The sequence below is a fragment of the Bos indicus genome, chromosome 3, assembly GCF_029378745.1.
Source record: "Bos indicus isolate NIAB-ARS_2022 breed Sahiwal x Tharparkar chromosome 3, NIAB-ARS_B.indTharparkar_mat_pri_1.0, whole genome shotgun sequence".
Lineage (NCBI taxonomy): Eukaryota > Metazoa > Chordata > Mammalia > Artiodactyla > Bovidae > Bos > Bos indicus.
In genome coordinates, this window is record NC_091762.1 from 99863069 (window position 1) to 99882621 (window position 19553).

Genomic DNA, 19553 nt, shown 5'->3' on the forward strand with positions numbered 1-19553 from the left:
CAGAACCAACAGCTGCAGATTAAAGACAGCAGATGGTTCGTGCAAACAGGGAGCTTCCCGAGGAATCTGTGGTTGGTAGATGCCCTCAAGGGTCAACATACACTTTCTTTGCCAGGATTTTGGGGGTTCTGAATTCCTGCCAGTGTAGTGTGTCGGCCAGGAGCTTCTGGCTGGAGTCCCAGGAAAGCTGCTACTTTCCCTGCTGCCACTTCCCAGCATGGTGCCAGGGGAGGATGCCCTGGAGTCACCAGGTTGAGCAGACCTGGAAATGGCCTCCAAGCCCTCTAAGCTGCTTGGGCCAAGCTGATTCCCACCTGGGTCCAGAGTGACAATGCAAACTGGCCTCACCTTTGCACACCCTGTCATCAAATTCTCTCCAACTCCACTGAGTACAGGCTTTGGACTCAGGAAGGACAATTCAGGGCCTGTCCCTGAGGCCCTTCCACCTGAAGGGTGGAAACTGTTCTGATTCCAAACTCAATATGACCAACCCCCAGATCTGAGGCCTGAGAGCCCCTCCTCTATCAGCCACCACTACAACAACATGACTAATACGGAATTCTCTCTATGTTCTGCATTGTTCTAAGCACGGATGAAGCTTAAAGCATTTAATCATCACCACATCCCATCAGGTAAGTTCTCATAATAGCCCCAATTACAGGTGTGAACTGGAGAAGGAAGTGGCAACGCACTCCAGTATCCTTGCCTGGAAAATTCCATGGACGGAGGAGCCTGGCAGGCTACAGTCCACGGAGTCGCAAAGAGTTGGACACGACTGAGCAACTTCACTCACAGGGCTTCCCTGGTGGATCAGTGGTAAAGAACCCACCTGCCAATGCAGGACACGCAGGTTCTATTCCTGGGTCGGGAAGATCCCCTGGAGAAGGAAATGGCAACCTACTCCAGTATTCTTGCCTGGAAAATCCCATGGACAGAGAAGCCTGGCAGGCTATCGTCCATGGGGTCACAAAAGATTCAGACATGATTTATCGACTAACCAACAACAATAGGCGTTAACACTGAAGCACAGAGAGGCCCTGTGTCCAGGTCACGCTCTGTTACTCATCCGGCAAGCTCATCCCCGTGGAGCATGGTTCTGATTACACCCCTCCCACTCCAACTCAGAGCCCTTTTCTGACACTTTTTCACAATTCTAGCACAGCTCCATGGCAATGATCTCATCCTCCAAGGGCCTTAATACCTGTGTTTCCATGTTATAGAACAGAATTCTCAAAATAGATGTTTTAAATTCCCCAGATTCTGATGCTTCTGTATGCATTCCCAGAATTCTAGAATCTGATGATAGATCCCACAACCAGTTACAACAAGAAAATCCTAGAAGGGGATCCTAGTACCCAGTGACTGCGCTTTTAAGTCTAGATTCAACAGTACAATCTTGGGGAACTGATGGGGGTAGGATTGGTATCTAATAGAATGTCCAGTCTAGAAGGACCTGGGGCCTTGGGTCTGCTCCAGCCCAACCCATTTAGGGACTGTCCCTTCTCACTTGCCATCTAAAACCTCAGGAGCTCCTCACTGTTACAAGGTCACTCACTGGCCAGGCAGCTGGTCAGGAGGTCCTGGCCTTGGATATTGGGTAAATCCATAGATCTCTATGAGCTTCAGTTTCTTCCTCTGGACAAGCTGGGGCTAGACCAGGTGGTTTCTAGGGCCTCTATTGCTCAAGGGAGGAAGTTGTCTAAATCCCAAGAGCTGCCCCTGCCGTCTGATTAGGACTACTGATCACGATCATCAGGTAATGAGCACCTAGGCACTGAGCTGAGCACTTTATAGCTATTTACTCATTTAATTGTTTCCCTGGTGGCTCAGACAGTAAAGAATCCACCCACTATGCAGGAGGTCTGGGTTCGATCCCTGGGTTGGGAAGATTCCCTTGGAGGACGGCATGACAACCCACTCCAGTGTTCTTGCCTGGTGAATCCCCATGGACAGGGGAGCCTGTGGGCAACAGTCCACGGAGTCACAAAGAGTTGGACACAACTGAGGGACTAAGCACAGCACTCACTTAATTAGCCCAAGAAGGCTTCCTGGAGGAGAAGAGGTGGAGGGTCTGTGTCTGTCTGGAGGACAAGAGGGAGTTGGGAGGGAGAGAAGACAGCAAGAACTGCCACAAGGCAATCCAGGGACGTGGTGGAGAAGCCACTCTTCCCATGTGGGGTAAGCTGTTGCTTCCCAGAGGCAGAGGCGGGAACTTCCCTGGCACTCCAGAGGTTAAGACTCCTGGCTTCCACTGCAAGGGGCCCGAGCCCTGGTCAGGGAAGCTCCCCATGCCCTCGAGGTACGACCAAAAAAAAAAAAAAAAGTCTCACAGAGGCAGAGGCAGGGGCTAGCCAAGATGGCATGACCTCTGCGCTCCCAGGAACTGAACGGAGCCACAGAACCGAGGGTGGGGTGGAAAGCCCAGATGCCCGGCTGACCTCTCCGTGGCTCTCTGCCCACAGGACGACTGTGAGCTGAGCCCCTGACATGTGGGCTGGCCGCGGCCGGCGGCAGGAGGAAGCTGAATGAGTGCCCGGAGTCCCCAGGTCGATGCCGCCCCCAGAGAAGAGCCAGGGACCCCCGGCCCGGGCGCCCGCGGGCCGCGCTCAGGACCGGCTGCCCGGCCCTGCGTCCCCGGCGCTGTTCTGCGCCTGCGGCCTGTGCTTGCTGCTGGCGGGCGTGAACGTGACGCTGGTGGGCGCCTTCGCCTCCTTCGTCCCCGGACACAACGCGCCCCTCGTCGTGGGGCCGACGCTGCTCGTGCTGGCGCTCGGCTTCTTCGCGGCCTGCTGTGTGTGTAGCCGCCGCCGCGGCCGCGCGCCCCGTTCGCGCTCGGCGGGGGCTGGGAGTTCCGGGCAGGGCGGCGGCGGCGGGCGCGTGGCGCTGGAGATGGAGAGCAGCGAGCGCACGGCGCAGGACACCACGGCCGTGCAGCTTAGCCCCGCCGCCTCGGACGCGTCGTCCGGCCGCTCCAGCCCGGGCCCCGGCCCCTTCGCCCTGGACGCCCCCGCGCCCGCTGCGGTCTACGCGCCGCGCGCCGACGGGGTCCGGCTCGACCTGCCCCGGGAGCGCGTGGCCCCCTAGTGAACTGGGTTCCCGGCCCTGACTTCCCCTGTCCCGGTTCCCTCCCATCAGTGCCGTTGGAGAAAAAATAGGGAGGAGGAGAAAGAAAAGAAAAAGGAATTTTTTTACGGGTCCGGGGCTGGGCACAGGTGGCCTCTTCTGTCCCATCTCTGGAACTTCCGGGGGGCGCGGTGGGGAGGGGAATGTGATGACGGTGCCCGGTGCCCGGTACTGACAGCCCTCAAAGGAGGGAGCAATGCCTTGGCCCTTTGAGTGCGGTCTGCTGGGTTCTAGTTTATCTCACTCCCCAGACGTCCGGAACTGGGCTGCTGCACCTTCCCCGCCTCCCACCCGCCACCCATGGCATTTGGGCACTGTGAACAGAGCCACCCTGAGGGGGTTAACTCAGCAAGGCCCTGGAGGGGTGAGAGGAAGCGGGGAGACACGACCGGTCTCAGCCTGGGCTGTCTCCTATGCCCGCCTGCTGTGAAAGGCGGCGAGCTCCCCTCCCGCTCCTCCCTGACCTCCTTGTCTCTACCCCAACCTGACCGTTTGGGATTAATGCCGAGGAGGATCTGATCTGAGCCAGATCATCCATAAGGTAGAGCTGGGTTGAGCACATTCCCATCCTTTCTGCTGGTGGCACAGACGGTAAAGAACCCTGCAATGCAGGAGACCCAGGTTCCATCCTTGGGTAGGTAAGATTCCCTGGAGAAGGGACTGGCTACCCACTCAAGTATTTTTGCCCGGAGAATTCCATGGAAAGAGGAGCCTGAGTGAGCTGAGCTACAAACACAGAGCAGGGGGTGCTGGGGGAGATAGGGAGGAGTTGTCAGGAGGCTCCTCCCACCCTGGTCTCCACCCCAACCTCACTGTGCATTCCCCCTATGCCTCGCTCTTCTCCTTAATAAAGCACCTTTGGAGTCAAGTTCTGACTGCAAGACCTCTGATCCTGAACCCTGGAGTCTGCAGTCCTCTCAGCCAGTGCCTGGTGCTTCATCATCTCAACACCAGCTCCTCTTGGAGACCTAGAAGAGAGCCCCAGAAGTGTGTGACTGTGAACAAAAGATTGTCTGAGATTGTGTGCGCCTGTGAACAACTGTGGAAGCAGATTGTCAGATTGAGGGGTGGGGGGCGCTGGATAAATATATGAGTGTGACTGTGGGTGAGACGGCCTGGCTATTGTGGATGAGATGGGGAGCGTGGGAGTATTTTGGGTGGCACTGTCTGACATCACACCTGTGTGGGAGTGTGCGTGTGTGTGTGTGTGTGTGTGTGTGTGTGGAGGGGGGGTGTTGTTGAGGGCTGGGTCACCCAGCAGAGATGGTGAGGGAAGAAGGGCTTCCCAGGTCTTGCAAAGCCTACACCTTTCTCATGGCCTCTGCTGGGCTTGTAGAATCTGAGCTGTCTAGGTGGGTGAGAGCATCTGGCGTAGGAATGCAGGCTGCCTTGCAAGAGAAACAAGGGGGCTGGGGGCGGGGAGGAAGACCCTGCAACTCTGGGCCAGCTCCTCTCTCACTGCAGGGATCCAGGCAAGCAGTGCCCAGTGATGGTGGCACACAGTGGCCCACCATCTCTGGCTGGCCATGACTCCCTGCCCAGCCACCCTCGGCCTCATCAGCTTCCCTTTCTCTTTCCAGACTGGGGTCTGCTGCTCTTCTGCCCCCACCTAGGCACTTCTCATCAGCCCTGGGGCTTTGTTCTCTTTCTCTGACCTCCTTGCTGCCTCAGCCTCTCCTGCTGACTCCCCTCCCACAAACCCAGAGAAGAGAGAAGAACCCCTCTCAGTGGATGCTGAGCAGATCATCTCTGTTCATTAGCGTGGGCTGATGCCCCTAACCTTTGAATCATCTACCCCTGGAACTGATAACCCTTCTCAGAGCACTTCCTCCTACCTAAGTGTGTGTGTGTGTGTGTGTGAGGAAGACCACCTCCCCAGCTCCAGGCCTGTCTCTTCTGGTCCACTGGCAGTCTCAGACTCCACCTGCTGCCTTGGAAGAGTGGGCGATGAGTGGGGCCACTGCCGATGACACCTTCGGGTGTGGTTTGGCCCACCCTTCTCCTGCCCCCTTCTTAGGAAGAGGCACCCAAGATTCTAGCCCTGGAATGCCGGGCCCTGCCCAAACCCCTCTCCCTCCTGCTGGTGGAGGCCTGGAGTTACACCATCAGGGCTTCTTCCTCTTCTACAGGAAGACTTCCTGATCCTGTCTGGGAGCCTGGCTGCTGGGGAGGAGGGTGAGGTTAAGGTTCAGAGCAGGTAAGGTTCACGGGCTAAGTTTCAGAGCAGCGGGCCACAGGTCTATGATAACAGAGCAGGAGGAGGGTGGCCTCAGAGAAGGGCTCTGGCTCCTGGAGAGTCTCCCTTCCATTGCCACACCCACCTGAAGGTCATGCTTTGTCCCATCTGCGCCTCCTCCCCTTCCCCAGGCACACCAGGAGATATCTGCACACCCCAGGACCCATTCTCCAATCAGCCAGCCCTACACCAAAACCCCCCAGTGTCTCTCCAGGCCTGCTGCACCCTGGGACTCCTCCCCTGATATCTCTTCAGGGCCCTCTGGGGCAGAATGTCCACCAAGGAGCCACACCCCTGCAGGACCCTTAGAAGGGTCAGGTTCCAGGCCCTGAAGGCAGAGAGGGGTTCCAGGGGAAGGGCAGTAGGGGGCATGTTTCTGCGGAAGGAGAGAAGGCGATTCTGACAGTACGGAGGCAGCAAGCTCCCTGACCTTGAGGAATCTGAGCAGGGACTGGCATCTCCCAAAGGGACGCTGCCCAGGGGTCCTAGGATAAAGGCATTGCCCCCCTCCCGCCCACAGAGAGAACCACTGCTGGCCAAGCCAGAGGAGCCTACTAAGGGCTGAAAACTCAGATCCTCTCCCTCTCCTCCCACTAGAAGAAATGAAGGCAGCCACTTAGGACCATTTTTTTTTTCACTAATTAATTCAACAAATAATTCCTGAGTCTTACTATGGACCTACGGGCTTCCCAGTTGGCGCTAGTGGTAAAGAATCTGCCTGCCAATGCAGGAGATGTAAGAGACATCGTACATCTTACATCTCCCCTGGGGTCGGGAAGATCCCCTGGAGAAGTGTATGGCAACCCACTCCAGCATTCTTGCCTGGAGAATCCCATAGACAGAGGAGCCTGGTGGGCTACAGTCCACAGGGTCATAGAGTTGGACGTGACTGAAGTGACTTAGCACGTACACCCTATGGACCCATAGCTTGGTGAACAAGCTCTGGGGGAGCTCACGTTCTACTTAGGGGGGAATTAAAAAATTAAATACATAAGCACACAAGACCAAAAACGTTAGCTAGTGAATAGTGCTGTGCAGCAAATCACAATAGGAAGAAGTGACAGAGGGACTTGGATGGCTGGAGAGGACTCCTCTGAGAGGTAACATTTAAGTTGAGCTCTGAAAGCCACACAGAAGTCTAGAGCAAGACCATTTCAAGCTCAAGAAGTGGCCAGTGCAACCCTAAGGTGAGAATAAACTTGTGTTTATTTGTGTCCGTGTGTCAGACCAAGAAAGAAGGGATGTGGAGACAAGGGTGGGAGATGAAGCTGGAGAAGGTGGGGAGTGGGTTATTGCTCTGCTCCTATAAAGCTAGTAGGCCAAGGTGAGGAGCTGGGATTTTAATCTCTGTGAGATGGGAACCACAGGTGGGTTTTAAACAGGGACATGACATGATCTGATTTATGACTGCACCACTCAGTCTGCCTGCTGTGTGGAAAACAGAGTGTTGAGGGACATGAGGGAAAAGAGGGGCTGGGTTAGAAGCTCACTGCAGTGGGAAATGCTGGGGATGGGGACCAGAGTGGTGGCTGTGAGCTGGGCAGATCCTACACCCATTTTTGAGGTCTCCCTATCAGTCTTTAAGGAAGTAAGAGAGAGGAATCTGGAAGGAAGTTCTAGAATTTTGGTTTGCACAGCTGGGCCTATGGTGGAGGACAAAGCAAGGGCTATGGTCAGATGAAAGGTCAGCTAACCCAGTGGAGCTGTCCCATAGGAGCTGGAGCCACACCCCTGAGTTCCAGATGGAGAGCCCTAGTGATGCAGATGAAGAAGCTGTTAATGTGTGGGTGCTGGTGAAGCCATGCATCCCGATGAGGTGGGTGAGGGGAGATGAAGACAGGACCAGAACCTAGAATAGTCCAACCTCTGACTCTAGGGCAGAGTAGGGACTTGAAGTTGCCTAGTTCTGAATCTCACCTTCTGCCAGTGCCTTTCCAATGAGGTCTGTGTACTAGGAGTTGGGAATTAGGGAGAAGGGAGTAGAAGGTGAGCTTCAAGAGGCTGGGACTCCTGGCTTGTTCACAGCTATGCCCTCAGTGCCCACCTGGCATGAGGCAGGTGCCTGATAAATATTTGTCAAACAGCTGAATGAGTAAAAAGGTGTGAATGTTATCACACGCTAAGATTCTGGGCCTCCTGCAATAGTGAATTATCAAGATACCCAATTCTGAACAGGAAAGGTGAAAAGTTCTTATGTGTGTGGGGATTCCCCTGGCCAATTCCTGTTTTCTGCATTGTGAGGAGGTGGAGTGAGGCTGGAATATAGAGCTGGCTAGATACACTGCGGAGAAGGCAATGGCACCCCACTTCAGTACTCTTGCCTGGAAAATCCCATGGATGCAGGAGCCTGGTAGGCTGCAGTCCATGGGGTCGCGAAGAGTTGGACACACCTGAGTGACTTCACTTTCACTTTTCACTTTCAAGCATTGGATAAGGAAATGGCAACCCACTCCAGTGGTCTTCCCTGGAGAATCCCAGGGACAGGGGAGCCTGGTGGGCTGCCGTCTATGGGGTCTCACAGAGTCGGACACGACTGAAGTGACTTAGCAGCAGCAGCAGCAGATAGACACTGATGGATGCACCTGAGGGCCAGGCTCCCTTAAGTAGGAGGCGGCCAGATAGGTGGGCTGACTGAGGAAACAAGCACTGCTAGGGAGTGCCACCAGAGGGCACCCTGGGCACATGACAGGGGATAGAGGTGACAGTCCCACCAGACTGCACAACTTCCCCCATTTCCTTTTCTGAGGGGCCAGGCCTGAGGAGATGGAGAGCAGGGAGTTGGGAGTGCATGAAGAAGTGGATGATAAAGTCACCCAAATTTACTAAGTGACATCTCCAACTCTGGATTCTGCCCTTATCACAGAGAGAGGCCTGATACTGGACCAAACTTATGCTTTATCAAGGACACAGGTTAAGTCCTGGGTCTGGTCTTAGACTGAGTCCTCACTCTGACCTTCGACTGAGCCCCTGCCCGGGTCCATATGAGGTCCTGACCTGAACTTGATCCTGATCACATTGTGAGCCTTGATCCTGACTGATCCATACAGTGAACACCGATCCTAATCAATGCTGACCTGTATCAAAGATTGCACCCTGACCTGGGTACAGACTAAGCCTTAATCGTGGACAAACAGTAAGCTCTTATTCGGTCACAGACTGAGCCCTGACCTTGATCCATGCACTAAGCCCGATTCTAGTATCAAGCTGAACCTGATGCTAGTCACAGAGTCCTGAATCTGGTCCCAAACTGAACGCTGACCCTGAACTAAGACTGAGCTTTCGTCGTGGTCACAGACTGAGCCTTGATCTCTAGGACTTGCTCCCAAATACCCAATGGACTTCAGGACTTTCCAGATGAGGCTCTCAGACCAGGCTTTAGCCCCAGAAGGCAATAATTTCTGGAAACACTTTTGAGGGGGAGAGAAGAAATTCTGGGTCTCTGAGTGGTCCAGAAACTCCTAGACATTGCATCCCTGAGAGGCCAGAGAAAGGCTGGCTCTAGGCTGTCGGGGACGTGAAGGGATAAGGACAGCTGGGCCTTCTCCAGGTACCCCTGGAGCTCCATGTGGGGCCTGCCTGCCTGCCTGTGTGTCTGGGGGCCTCCAGCCTGGGAGCCCCTTCCATCTGTACTTCTGATTCCTGCAGAACACTGGGCAAGTCCCTTCCACTCACTGGGCTGTGCTCCACCCCTGGTTACCTTTCAGGGACAAAGGGGAGAAGGTGACCAGGTCATGCCTGAGGGTCCGTGTCCCTATCATGTGCCCTGGCAGGAAGAGAAGCCCCCTTACTCTGGTCAATCCCTGCAGACAAGCAAGAAAAAGTGAATTGTGCTCACATGGCACTCGCCAGGCCTCAGCCTCAGGTGGGCGGTGGCAGTCAGACAAGCGCAGGGAGGCAGGAAGTAGGTGTCCCAGCGATCCCTGTGCACTCTGGGGGCCCGGTGGTGTGAGGGGAGGCAGGTCCTCCCCTGGGCACACTGCCCAGGTCAGGGCTGGGCCCCGGGGCAGGCCGAGCTGGCATCAGCCAGGCCCTCCCCCGGCTCACCTGGGGAGGCACTGGGGCGGGGAGGGATGGGGGGCGCTGGGGGCCGAGCCAGGCAGGAGCGGGGGCGGGGGAGGGGGCGGCTCGAGTCAAAAAACGCTGACGCCGAAGACAATGAGCTCTCCGAGGCTGAGGCAACTCATTTGGTCCCGGCCACGCTTTATTAAATTCTCATAAACCTGTCAGGGGGGACAGGGCTCGCTTCAGTTTACCTCATTAGCCCGACACAATGACAGTGAGGGGGAGGGCGAAGGAGGGGGCGGCCAGGGGAGGCCCGGGCTCAGCGCTGAGAACCGAGCCAGCCAGGAAGATAATTGAATTAAGTGGCTTTTGTTAATGGTTTTTAAGACTCCGAAGTGTAAATAACATTTAGGGTCTTTCTTTTAATGGGGCTGGGGTTTTAGAGACCCCAGGAGCTTAGGGGAGGCCTAGCCCGGGTCCCTGGCCCTCTCGCCCACTCCAGGGGAGCTTGGGAGGGGCCACCTGCCAGAGCGGCCCCGAGATGGGAGGCGGGGCAGTTAGGCTGGGAGGAGCGAGGGGAGGGGCCTAAGAAGGTGCAACAGCTTCCTTGGTGGGTCTTTGAACCCAGATGAGGTTAAAAGAGGGCCTAGAGAGGGCAGAAAGGCAGGGGCTGACCGTGGCGACCTGGCCAGGGTTATGTCTGAGGTGCTACTGGAGTCATGGACTGTGAGGGTCAGGGAACCTCAGGGTCAGGGGGTGCGGAGCGGGGGTGGGGGTCTTCATGCCTCACTCAGAGATCTGTGGTACTAGGCAGTTATGGCTGTATTGCCTATTGCCAGTGGGGAGGCCCCCTTGGAGACAGTGAGCGCCCCTGTTTGTGACACGTGCAACGGTTGTGGTGGTGGGTGGACTAGACCCTGGGTTCCTGAGGGAGACTGGACTGGAACTGAGCTATAAGAGAACCTGCAGATAGAGGTGAAGAGTTCACTTCTCTGGGGGCACTGGGCCTGGTGAGCTGCCCTGGAAGGAACAGGGATGTGGACAAGCTGCTTGGGAATCTGTCCCCTGGCTTTCCTCAGTCACAGCGTCTCGCTCCCCGCAGACAGGACCAGGTCCCAGTGCTGGCAGGGAGGGAGGCAAGGGCTCTGGGCTAGGTAGGTCCCCAGGGGCTGGAGGTGCCGTGGGGCGGGGCTGGCCCTGGTGCCAGCCCACAAAGGGTTAAGGCATTAATCGCCCTGCGTGCGACAAAGGGAAGTGAGTTTTCTGATCCAGAAAGGATCAGTCCCTGGGACGCCCCATCAGGCCCTTCAGCGTGAAATTACACCCCAGCGGGGGTGCTCCCCTCCCCCAACACACACTACCCGCCTAGGCCTGGCATAGGATTAGGGCCTGGAGTCATCAGCTATTTAATAGATCCCACCCCCCTCCCACCCCCTTCTCCCCCAGAGCCTTCACTGGAGCCTCCAGGCCTTCGCCAGCCTCTTTCCTCACCGGCTGTCCACCTGGATGTTGATCTGACATGTCTGGTCCTCTCTGGCCTCACCCGTGGTCTGATCCTTCCATCTGTCTCCTCCGTTGCACCCTGATCCCACTCCCTATCTGAGTCCTTCTTGACCTTTCATCAGCACCCCAAGCATATTTGTTGCAGTGCTTATCTATTTGTTGTCTGTCTCCAGCACTGAGTGCCTTGGGAGCAGGGACTGTCTTGTTCAGCACTGCATTTCCAGGTTCCCAAAGCTATGTCTGGCACATAGATGGTGCTCAATAAACATTAGTTGACTGAAGATCCTCCCATCCTCCTCACAAAGACTAGGGGGTGGATAGCCCCTAAAGTCTGGACACTGGGGCTCAAGACTGAGAGGAGAGAGCTAAAGCTTGTGCCAAGACAAGAGCCACATCCTCGGGAAGAGACCAGGCTGGGCTATGGCCTCAGCCTCAGGGCCAGTCTCATCTCTAAAGAAGGAAAGGAATGTCCCTGGTGGTCCAGTGGTTAAAAATCTGCCTGCCAATGCAGGGGACATGGGTTCAGTCCTGGTCCAGGAAGATCCCACATGCTGCGGAGCCACTAAGCCCATGTGCCACAACTACGGAGCCCACACTCTAGAACCCGCGAGCCGCAACTACTGAAATCCGTGTGAGTGGAGCCTGTGCCCTGCAACAAGAGAAGCTACCGCAATGAAGAGTAACCCCTGCTCTCCGCAACTAGAGAAAGCCAGCACGCAGCAACAAAGGCCCAGTGCAGTCAAAAATAAAGAAAGAAAAGAAAGATGTATTTTTTTTAAAATGGAGAAGTTTGAGGTCCTGCATGGGCCAAGGGTGCTTACTCCTCCTTGGGTGCCATCCCTGGACACATCCCACTTCCTTGGGCATCTGCTGGGCCTTTGCCGAATGAGTGCCTTGACACACCATCTGCACCCACAGGTGGGTATGTGGTCCAGGCTGGGAAGAGGCCCTGGATGGAACAGCTGAGGAAACTGGGCTGTGAATATCACTCAGCAGGACATTCAGAAAGCAAGGCCTTCCAAGGCAGGCAGGTGGCCTGAAGAGACTACCCTCCAACCTCTGCACAGGAAACAGAGGCCCAGAAAAAGCCAGGGCTTGCCCAGGGCCCCAGAGCAAGTCCAGACAGGAACCGGGCCCCCGCAATCCCAGGCAGAACCCACCCCTCTGGCTGCCCCTCCAGTGCAGTATTGGTTCCACAACGACTCTGCGTCTGGTTCTGACCACGCCCCCGGGTCCTGCTCAGGGAGCTCCATCTGGATTTACCTGGTGCTCCAGAGAGGTCAAGAGAGGGAGGGGGCAAGGAGTGACCCCACAAGCCTTCCCAGAGAGGGTGCATGTGGTGGGTTCTCAAGAGTGAATAGACTTTCACAGCAAGAGCAGACAGGTGGGAAAGGGCCCCATGAGTGTGTGAGGTACTACTACACAGTCCAATTTGGTCAGACGTCCCAGAACACTGTGAACAGATGTGTTCTGTGTGCCCCACTCCCACCCTCCCCCAGGCCAGGCCTGAGGAGGAGGAGGCAGGCTTCAGCTCAAATGAGGATGAACTTCCCAGTCAGACCTGGAGCAGGCTGCCCTGCAAGGTAATGAGCTCCTTGTCCCTGCAGGTTTGTGGGCAGGGGCTGGGTGTTAGCGACTCCTGCCCGAATGGGGACTAGATTGGAGGGACCCTGAGGATGTCTCTTCTGAGAACCTGTAGCAGGAATCCCCAGACCATTCACACAGCAGGTCCTGCAGTAAGCAACCCCCACCCTATCCTTATCCATTCGCTTGGGCTTGGCAGGATCCTAGCAGCTGGAACGGCAGAGAGGGAGAGGAGATGATAGACAGACTCCTTTTGCAGATCCAGCTACTCCAGATCCTGCCTGTATACCTGGAGCTTCTACCCAGTCTGGCCAGGGGCTGCAGTCCAAGCCATCATAGGGACTGAGGCCCAGAGAGGGACTTCTCTCATACCCCACAGTCTGAGAGGCAGGTCGGGGCTTGCTGGCTGACAGTCTTTCTCTAGGTGGCTCACCAAGAACCTACTGGAGATAAGTCTGAATTAGGCAGGCCTCCCGGGCGTCTTGTTGGCCCTGCCTCCAGAGGGGCTGTGTATTCTGGGCACGGACCACAGGGCAAAGGAAGCACTGGACCTGATAAAAGAACCAAAACTCCCGTTCACCTCTCCCATGTTGTCAAGCATCCATCCCACCCTAACCTGCCTTCTTCCTGAGGCACTAGGGCTCCTGTTTCCTGGAGTTCTCACCTCCGGGAGAATCTTAAGGCGAAAAAGAAAGTGTTCCCGCCCACCTGGCTATCCAGCACATCTGTGTAGAGGCGAGGGATGGACAGGTTGACCTCTGAAGGACCCAGGCTTCCAGGTCTGCAGCCGCTCAGGTGGGGACGGCAACAAAGAGCAGCTTTGTGAGCACAGGCTCACACTCACACGCACTCGCACACGCCCCACACGAGCTCTTTCCAAGAACAGCTCTTCAAGCCTGGTTGCCAAGATAAAGGAGCCATTGGGCGGTCAGCCCCCAGGAGGAAATATCGCTCCTGTGGCCTTTGTTGTTCAAAGGGCTTTATGAAATATCCAGACTCCTTGGAAAGGATCCCAGGCTGGGGTGCTGGTTTCCCCACAGCTGGGGACATGGGTGAGGGTGGCACAGCCTCCCCAGCCTGGCAGGGGGAGGAGCGCCCCAGGGGAGCAGGCTTAGAGTCATCAGCAGCCATGGCATCGGTGTAATCCTTGGCTTCCATTATGAGCTCACTCAATTCCCACGAGCCAGGGGGCAGACAGAGATCTCCCCATTTTACAGATGATAAAACAAAGGTTCACAGAAGCCTAGCAGCTCATTAAACAGCCCCACAGTGACTGACCGCTAGAAGTATCTGTCTGACTTGGTACCAGTCCCAGTCTCTACTCAGCCCTGCCCCAAATTAAGCTCTGCCCTGGCCCCAATCTGAGCCCCAACTCTGACCTCTAATTGAGCTGTGTCTTGCCCTGGACCAAGCCCTACCCCTTGCCCTGAATGGTCCCTGACCCCAGCCAAACACAAAGCTTTGAGCCTGGCCCCATTCTGAGCCTTAGCTCTGGCTCCTAACTGATGTGCCTCAGGCTGATCCCTGATTCTAACCTCAGACTCCTGGCCTTGTTCCAAACCAAGTCCTGATTCTTGCCTCAGATTGCCTCTCCTTTTAGCTGTAAGCCCCATGAGACTAGAGACCTGTGCTCCTTGTCCACTTCACCTTTGTGTATGTGTGATTATTCAAGTAATCTCTATTTTACCCACTAGACCCTCAGAGGCCCAGGGAGGCTGGATCTAGTTTTCTTCACCAGCACTTACAATAGTGTAATCTTAGCAATAATAATGGAGAAGGCAATGGCAGCCCACTCCAGTACTCTTGCCTGGAAAATCCCATGGACAGAGGAGCCTGGTGGGCTGCAGTCCATGGGATCACTAGGAGTCGGACAAGACTGAGCGATTTCACTTTCACTTTTCACTTCCATGCATTGGAGAAGGAAATGGCAACCCACTCCAGTGTTCTTGCCTGGAGAATCCCAGGGATGGGGGAGCCAGATGGGCTGCCGTCTATGGAGTCGCACAGAGTCAGACACGACTGAAGTGACTCAGCAGCAGCAGCAGCAGGCTTTGTGCTCAGTGTTTCACAGACGCTGTTTCTTTTAAGTCTTTTGAAGTCACTGTTCTCATTAGGCCATTTACAGACGAGGACACTGACCCCCGAGATGGCACTAGGAAGAGGCGCATAGAAGCATAGTATGCTCCCAGCAGTTCCCTTCACTCATCACACCCAGCTGCCTGATGCAGGATGGGGTGGACACGGAAGACTCGGCTGTAAGCCCAAGTGGATGCATTCAGACAGGTGGGAGAAGTTGAGATCTTTCCAGAGACTCTCGAGTTTCCAAAGCCACAGAAGGGCCGGGTGAGTCAGAACTCAGGGAGATTGCGATGAGGGCGTGAGAGCAGCTACATGGCTGGTGGTGTGTGTGCATGCTCAGCCGTGTCCGGCTCTTTGTGACTCTGTGGACTGAGTCCAGGGCAAAATGAAAATTCAGAGTCCTTTGTTTAAAAGTTAAAGATTTTGAAATGGAGACATCAGAACAATACAGGGCTTGAACTCAGGGACCTGTGTGTCCCCCAAAGTGTCCCCCAGAGAGGAGATGTTGTGTGAGGATGGGTGTATGGGATCAGGGAAAGTAGATGTTGAATGGCAGCTCTGGCCCTGATCTGACTCTCGTGTGGGCATCTGGGCAGCTGATGCCCAGACTCTCATGTCTTCAGCAGGTCTGGGCCAGAGGTCATGGAGATTCTCGGGCACCAAGCTGGCAGCGTAGCTGGGAGGCCTGTGTGTTGGTGGGTGGAGTTGGAGCCGCTGTCCCAGTGTTGGGGGGATGCTGTCTGGAGTGTGAGTGAGCCAGGAAGCATGCACGTTTCAGGGCGGGGCAGGTGTACAGCCTCCTGGCTAGGCTGAGGACTTGTATGGGGTGGAGAGACAGACAGATACCCTGAGATTGTTGCAATGCAGAAGTCAGCACATCCCATGTGTGTGGTTATGGCGGGGAGTTGGGGGGTACATGTGTCATGGGGAGTGTGGGACTGTGGGTGAGAATGTGCGCAAGAGCCCCACCTGCCCTCCTGGGGTCGGCCCTATCCCTGTTGTGAGGGGATCCCAGGTGGCGATGTTCCCCAGTCCCCAGGCCTTGAAGAAGCCGGGTCCTCTCTGGAGAATTCCTGCCTGCATGGGGGTAGGGGGGTTGTGCAGAGTCACACAGCCGCCTCCCAGGCTGCCGGGGTGTTGCTGGGCCAGTGGTGTCAGGTTCCTGGTGGCGGGCCCTCCCTCCGCAGCCCTCTGAGGGCCTTTGTTGGAAGTTCAGACAAACTTGTCAGGGGGGCGGGCAGGAGGCCGCCTCCTAATCGGCTTTCCCAGAAGGGAGAGGGGAATGAGGGATGGGTGGGGGGGAGGCTCCAGGTCCGGCAGCTCTGTGGGAAATGGGGGAGGGGTGGGTGGGCCCAACCCTAAAGAGTCCATCCTCTGGGACCCTCTCAGATGGTGCCCCTTCCACAGGCCCCCGGGGGAGCCCTGGACTGAAGGGAGACGGCCAAGGTCTAAGGAAATAAGGATTCAGGGAGACGCTCCAGGGAGTCCCCTGCCTTTCCCATCTTGCCCGCTGTGGGGCTGCTGAGCACATACTGCATGCCGGGCACAGATCACTCAGCCCCCCAACCTCCTCCAGACCCTCTCTTCATCTTCCCTTCGTCTCATCCAAGCCTCCTGGGAAGCAGGCCGGACGCGGTTAATGATACCCAGTCAATAGAAGACCAAAGGCAACAGCAGCTGAGAGCAGCTTGTCCCAGCTCCGTAACAGAATCTTTTTGGCTCTGTAGTCAGTTTCCCTGAGGCCCCATCCTCGGCTCGGCGTCCCCTGTGTGAGCTCACTTAGTGACGTGGCTTTGTTCTCCATCTCTGTTGACAACCGCCAAGGTGAAGCGCATGGATTCTGAGATTAGCCGGGTTTTCACACCTTGGTTGGCCCATTACTAGCTGTGTGGGCATGGGCAAATTATCTAACCTCTCTGTGCTTCAGTTTCTTTATCTATTAAATGGGGATAACAGTAATACCTACCACATGGCGTTATATAAGGATTAAGTGACTTAATATCTGTGAGGTGCCAGTCACAGAGAAAGTGCCATGTGAGTACTTATTAAATAGATTAAAATCTAAAACAGTATAGACAGGCCCCTCTCTTGCACCTTGATCCAGTACATTCCAATATCTTCCCTTGAACAAATTAAAGACACCCCAAAGACCAGCCTGAGCTCAGGCTCATTCCCCTCAACCCAGCCCAAGTTTCCCCCTGCACCAAACCAGAGACTCCGAGCACCCCTGACCCCTCCCAAGCCTGTAGTCCCCATGGTAATTCTACTTCCTAAATCTCTCATCAGTCTGACCCCTTCTCCCACCCCTCCTCCCCTAGTCCATACCGATGCCACCCTCCTCTCATCAGGATGTGACAATGGCCTCCTCTCTGTTCTCCCTGCCTCCTCCAGAACCACCATTCAGCAAAGGTATGGGAGGGTAGAATTTCCTTAAATGCAAGTCTGATCCCCACCCCCCCACTCCCCCAGCTTCTAATCTACCTGGAGCTTGAGTTCAAGCTCCCAGCTTCCCTTTCCCTCCTCAGCTCCTGACACCACCCACCCCATCCTTGCCCTTGATCCCCTAGAATTTGGGACTCACCAGCCACAGGTCCTGCAGCTCTGTGGGTGCTATGCCTCCCAGGACTCTCTTCTCTCTTGCTCTCCTGGTGAACACTGGACCTATGGGACTCAGCCCAAAAGTCTCCCTCCCAAGGGGCCTTCCTGATCTCCCTGGGCTAAGTAAGCCAGGAACCCTGCTTCCTGGAGCCCTGTGCTCCCATAGCTTTCTATTTTTTGAACCCCAAATCGCCCTCTTTTGTACTGTCTTGAGAGAGAGGACTTTTCCTGACTTGTTTCTATATACCCAGCACAGGGCCAGGCATACAGCAGGTGCTCAGTAAATGCTGAGGCATGAATGATTTGAACTGCAGAGGTCCAGGGGCACCCTCCCCTCCAGGGAAGGTGTGTACCTGGGGTGGAGATATGTAGGGGCAGGCAAGGCTCGGGCCTGGGAGGGGCCGTGGGAGATTTGGGGCAGACATTTGATCCACCAGCCCCTCCCAGGGAGGTAGGAAGACAAGGTGAAGGGGGTGATCCCCGCCCTAATCCTCAGCCCTACTGGGGAGAGAGGAATGTGCCTCCTAGGGTCCAGCAGTGACCTGGGAAATGGGGGGTGGGGCTGGCCAGGGGCCCGTGGGTCCCTGTGGCCTGAAGCGCCTACACCCCCACCCCCACCCCCACCCCCACAGAGCCCAGCAAGCAGCTTCCTGCACACCATTCAGGCCTGCTGGGGTTCTCCTCCTAGGAAACTACCAGAGGGGACTCTCACCCCCAAACCCAACCCTGAGCTTGCAACACTGCTTCTGGCTCAGGGTCCCTGTGCCGACACTCCGGGGAAGGGCCGTGAAGGCTGAGTAGGGGAGTTGCTAGTCGTTTTTTTTCTTGAAAAGAAGGACCTTCACAAATCTCCAGTCCATCCAGCCACCACAGCAGATCCTTCTTCCTCCTCTGCTTGCTCACCTCCAAGGACTAAAGAGCTCCCTACCTGCACAGGCTGCCCATCCCATTGGAGAACAGCCTGGCTTTAGATCTAGTGTGCCTTCCTGTAGTTCCCATAGAACCTCTGTCCGCTCCGTCCTACAGACCCATTCCCCAGACCACCCCGAAACCCTCCTAGTGGCCCTGGCCCCCCACCCGCCGCTGCCCTACCACAGGTGCTTGGATGAGGATCAACAACGCAGAGGAGATGGAATCCTTCCCTGCCCCTGTCCCTCTGCTCCCTGAGATCTCCCCAGAGGGCACTCTAGCCCCAGACAGGTGAGGGCCCTGGAGGAAGTGGCTAATCATGAGGCAGGTCTGCCTCCCTCCCCTGCAGGCCACAGCCCAGAACCACCTGCTCAGTCCACCGCGGGCCCCTCTGGAAATGAACTGGACTGAGGGCTGTGCTGCCAGATTCTTGTTTATTAGCCAAGTAGGACAAAGAACAGGTCACAACGTCACAGGAAGTCAGACAGACAAACGGAGGGGTACACGGGACAGAGTGTCATGCCGCACTACGCAGGGGGTGGAGCAGGGGAGGGGGCACTTGAGTCTTGTTTTCTCAACTAACAGAATAAATAAATACGGTACACAGTGGTTTTGCCACGGGCTGGCACGACCTCTAAGCACAAAAGGTCACAAAACAGCTGGTTTGGAAAGCAGTCTGTACAGCCCGCTACTGCGGAGTTGGGGTGGGGGACCCAGGCCCATGGACCATGCTCTGGGGAGGTGAGGAGGCGGAACACAGAGGCCTCAAGTGGGAGGGAGAGGAGAGGAACGAGACCTTCCTGGGAAGGACAGTCAGAGCCTGACTCTCAGCCTGCAGGTGACCAGGCCGCCCTGGGAGAGGCTTTGGCCTCAGTCTCCGGTGAGGTGGGACAGTCCCAAGCTCATAGGAGGTACAGGTGCTGCTTACACATAAGCTCCCCTCTTGCTCTCTAACTGCTTTCGTTCACTGAGGCTCGTCCCCTAAACTAGGTTGAGATCTGCCCGGGGAAGGGGACCACATACACTTTCTTTGCCTTCTCTGGGCTGGCGGGATTGAATGAGGACGCCTTGAAAAAGCGCTGAGGGAAGCTAGGCTGAGCCAGAACATGACTCCGGGGTGGACTTGCTCCTTGGGAAATCTGGGGAGGCTTCTTGGGGGAAGTGGGCATGTCTAGAGCTACTGGATTCCAAGGTGCAGTGATAGTCATTTGCCTCCAGGGACAGGAAAAAAGCTTCAGTCCCCAGGCCTGGGCTAGGTGAGATCTCTTTCATTTCAGAAATAGAACTTCCTGATCCCAGAGGATAAAACAGAAATCTCTCCTGTCCCTAGAGTTGCTCTCTCTGCCTTCCTGTCTCCCTGACCAGGTCTCTCCTCTGATCTCCAGTGGCTGCTGGATTTACCTTCCAAATCCCAGATACCCAATCCTGGTTCAATTAACCCTCTGTTCAGAAACCTTCACCTGCCTGCCTTGGTCCCTGCCACATCAAGGTGAGGACTTTAACCTGGATTCAAGAACCT

At 55.8% G+C, this 19553-nt stretch overlaps 1 protein-coding gene across 1 annotated transcript; it reads left to right on the forward strand.

The window, feature by feature from the left end:
• Positions 1-2123: 2123 nt before the first annotated feature.
• On the forward strand, positions 2124-3985 carry TMEM275 (transmembrane protein 275). The gene has a single exon (XM_070781257.1). The coding sequence runs from the start codon at positions 2551-2553 to the stop codon at positions 3082-3084; it is 534 nt and encodes a 177-aa protein (XP_070637358.1). The 5' UTR covers positions 2124-2550; the 3' UTR covers positions 3085-3985.
• Positions 3986-19553: the final 15568 nt, after the last annotated feature.

What these genes read in the sequence shown, in the direction of transcription:
- TMEM275 (XM_070781257.1), top strand. Translation starts at nt 2,551, where the DNA reads ATGCCGCCCCCAGAGAAGAGCCAGGGACCCCCGGCCCGGGCGCCCGCG.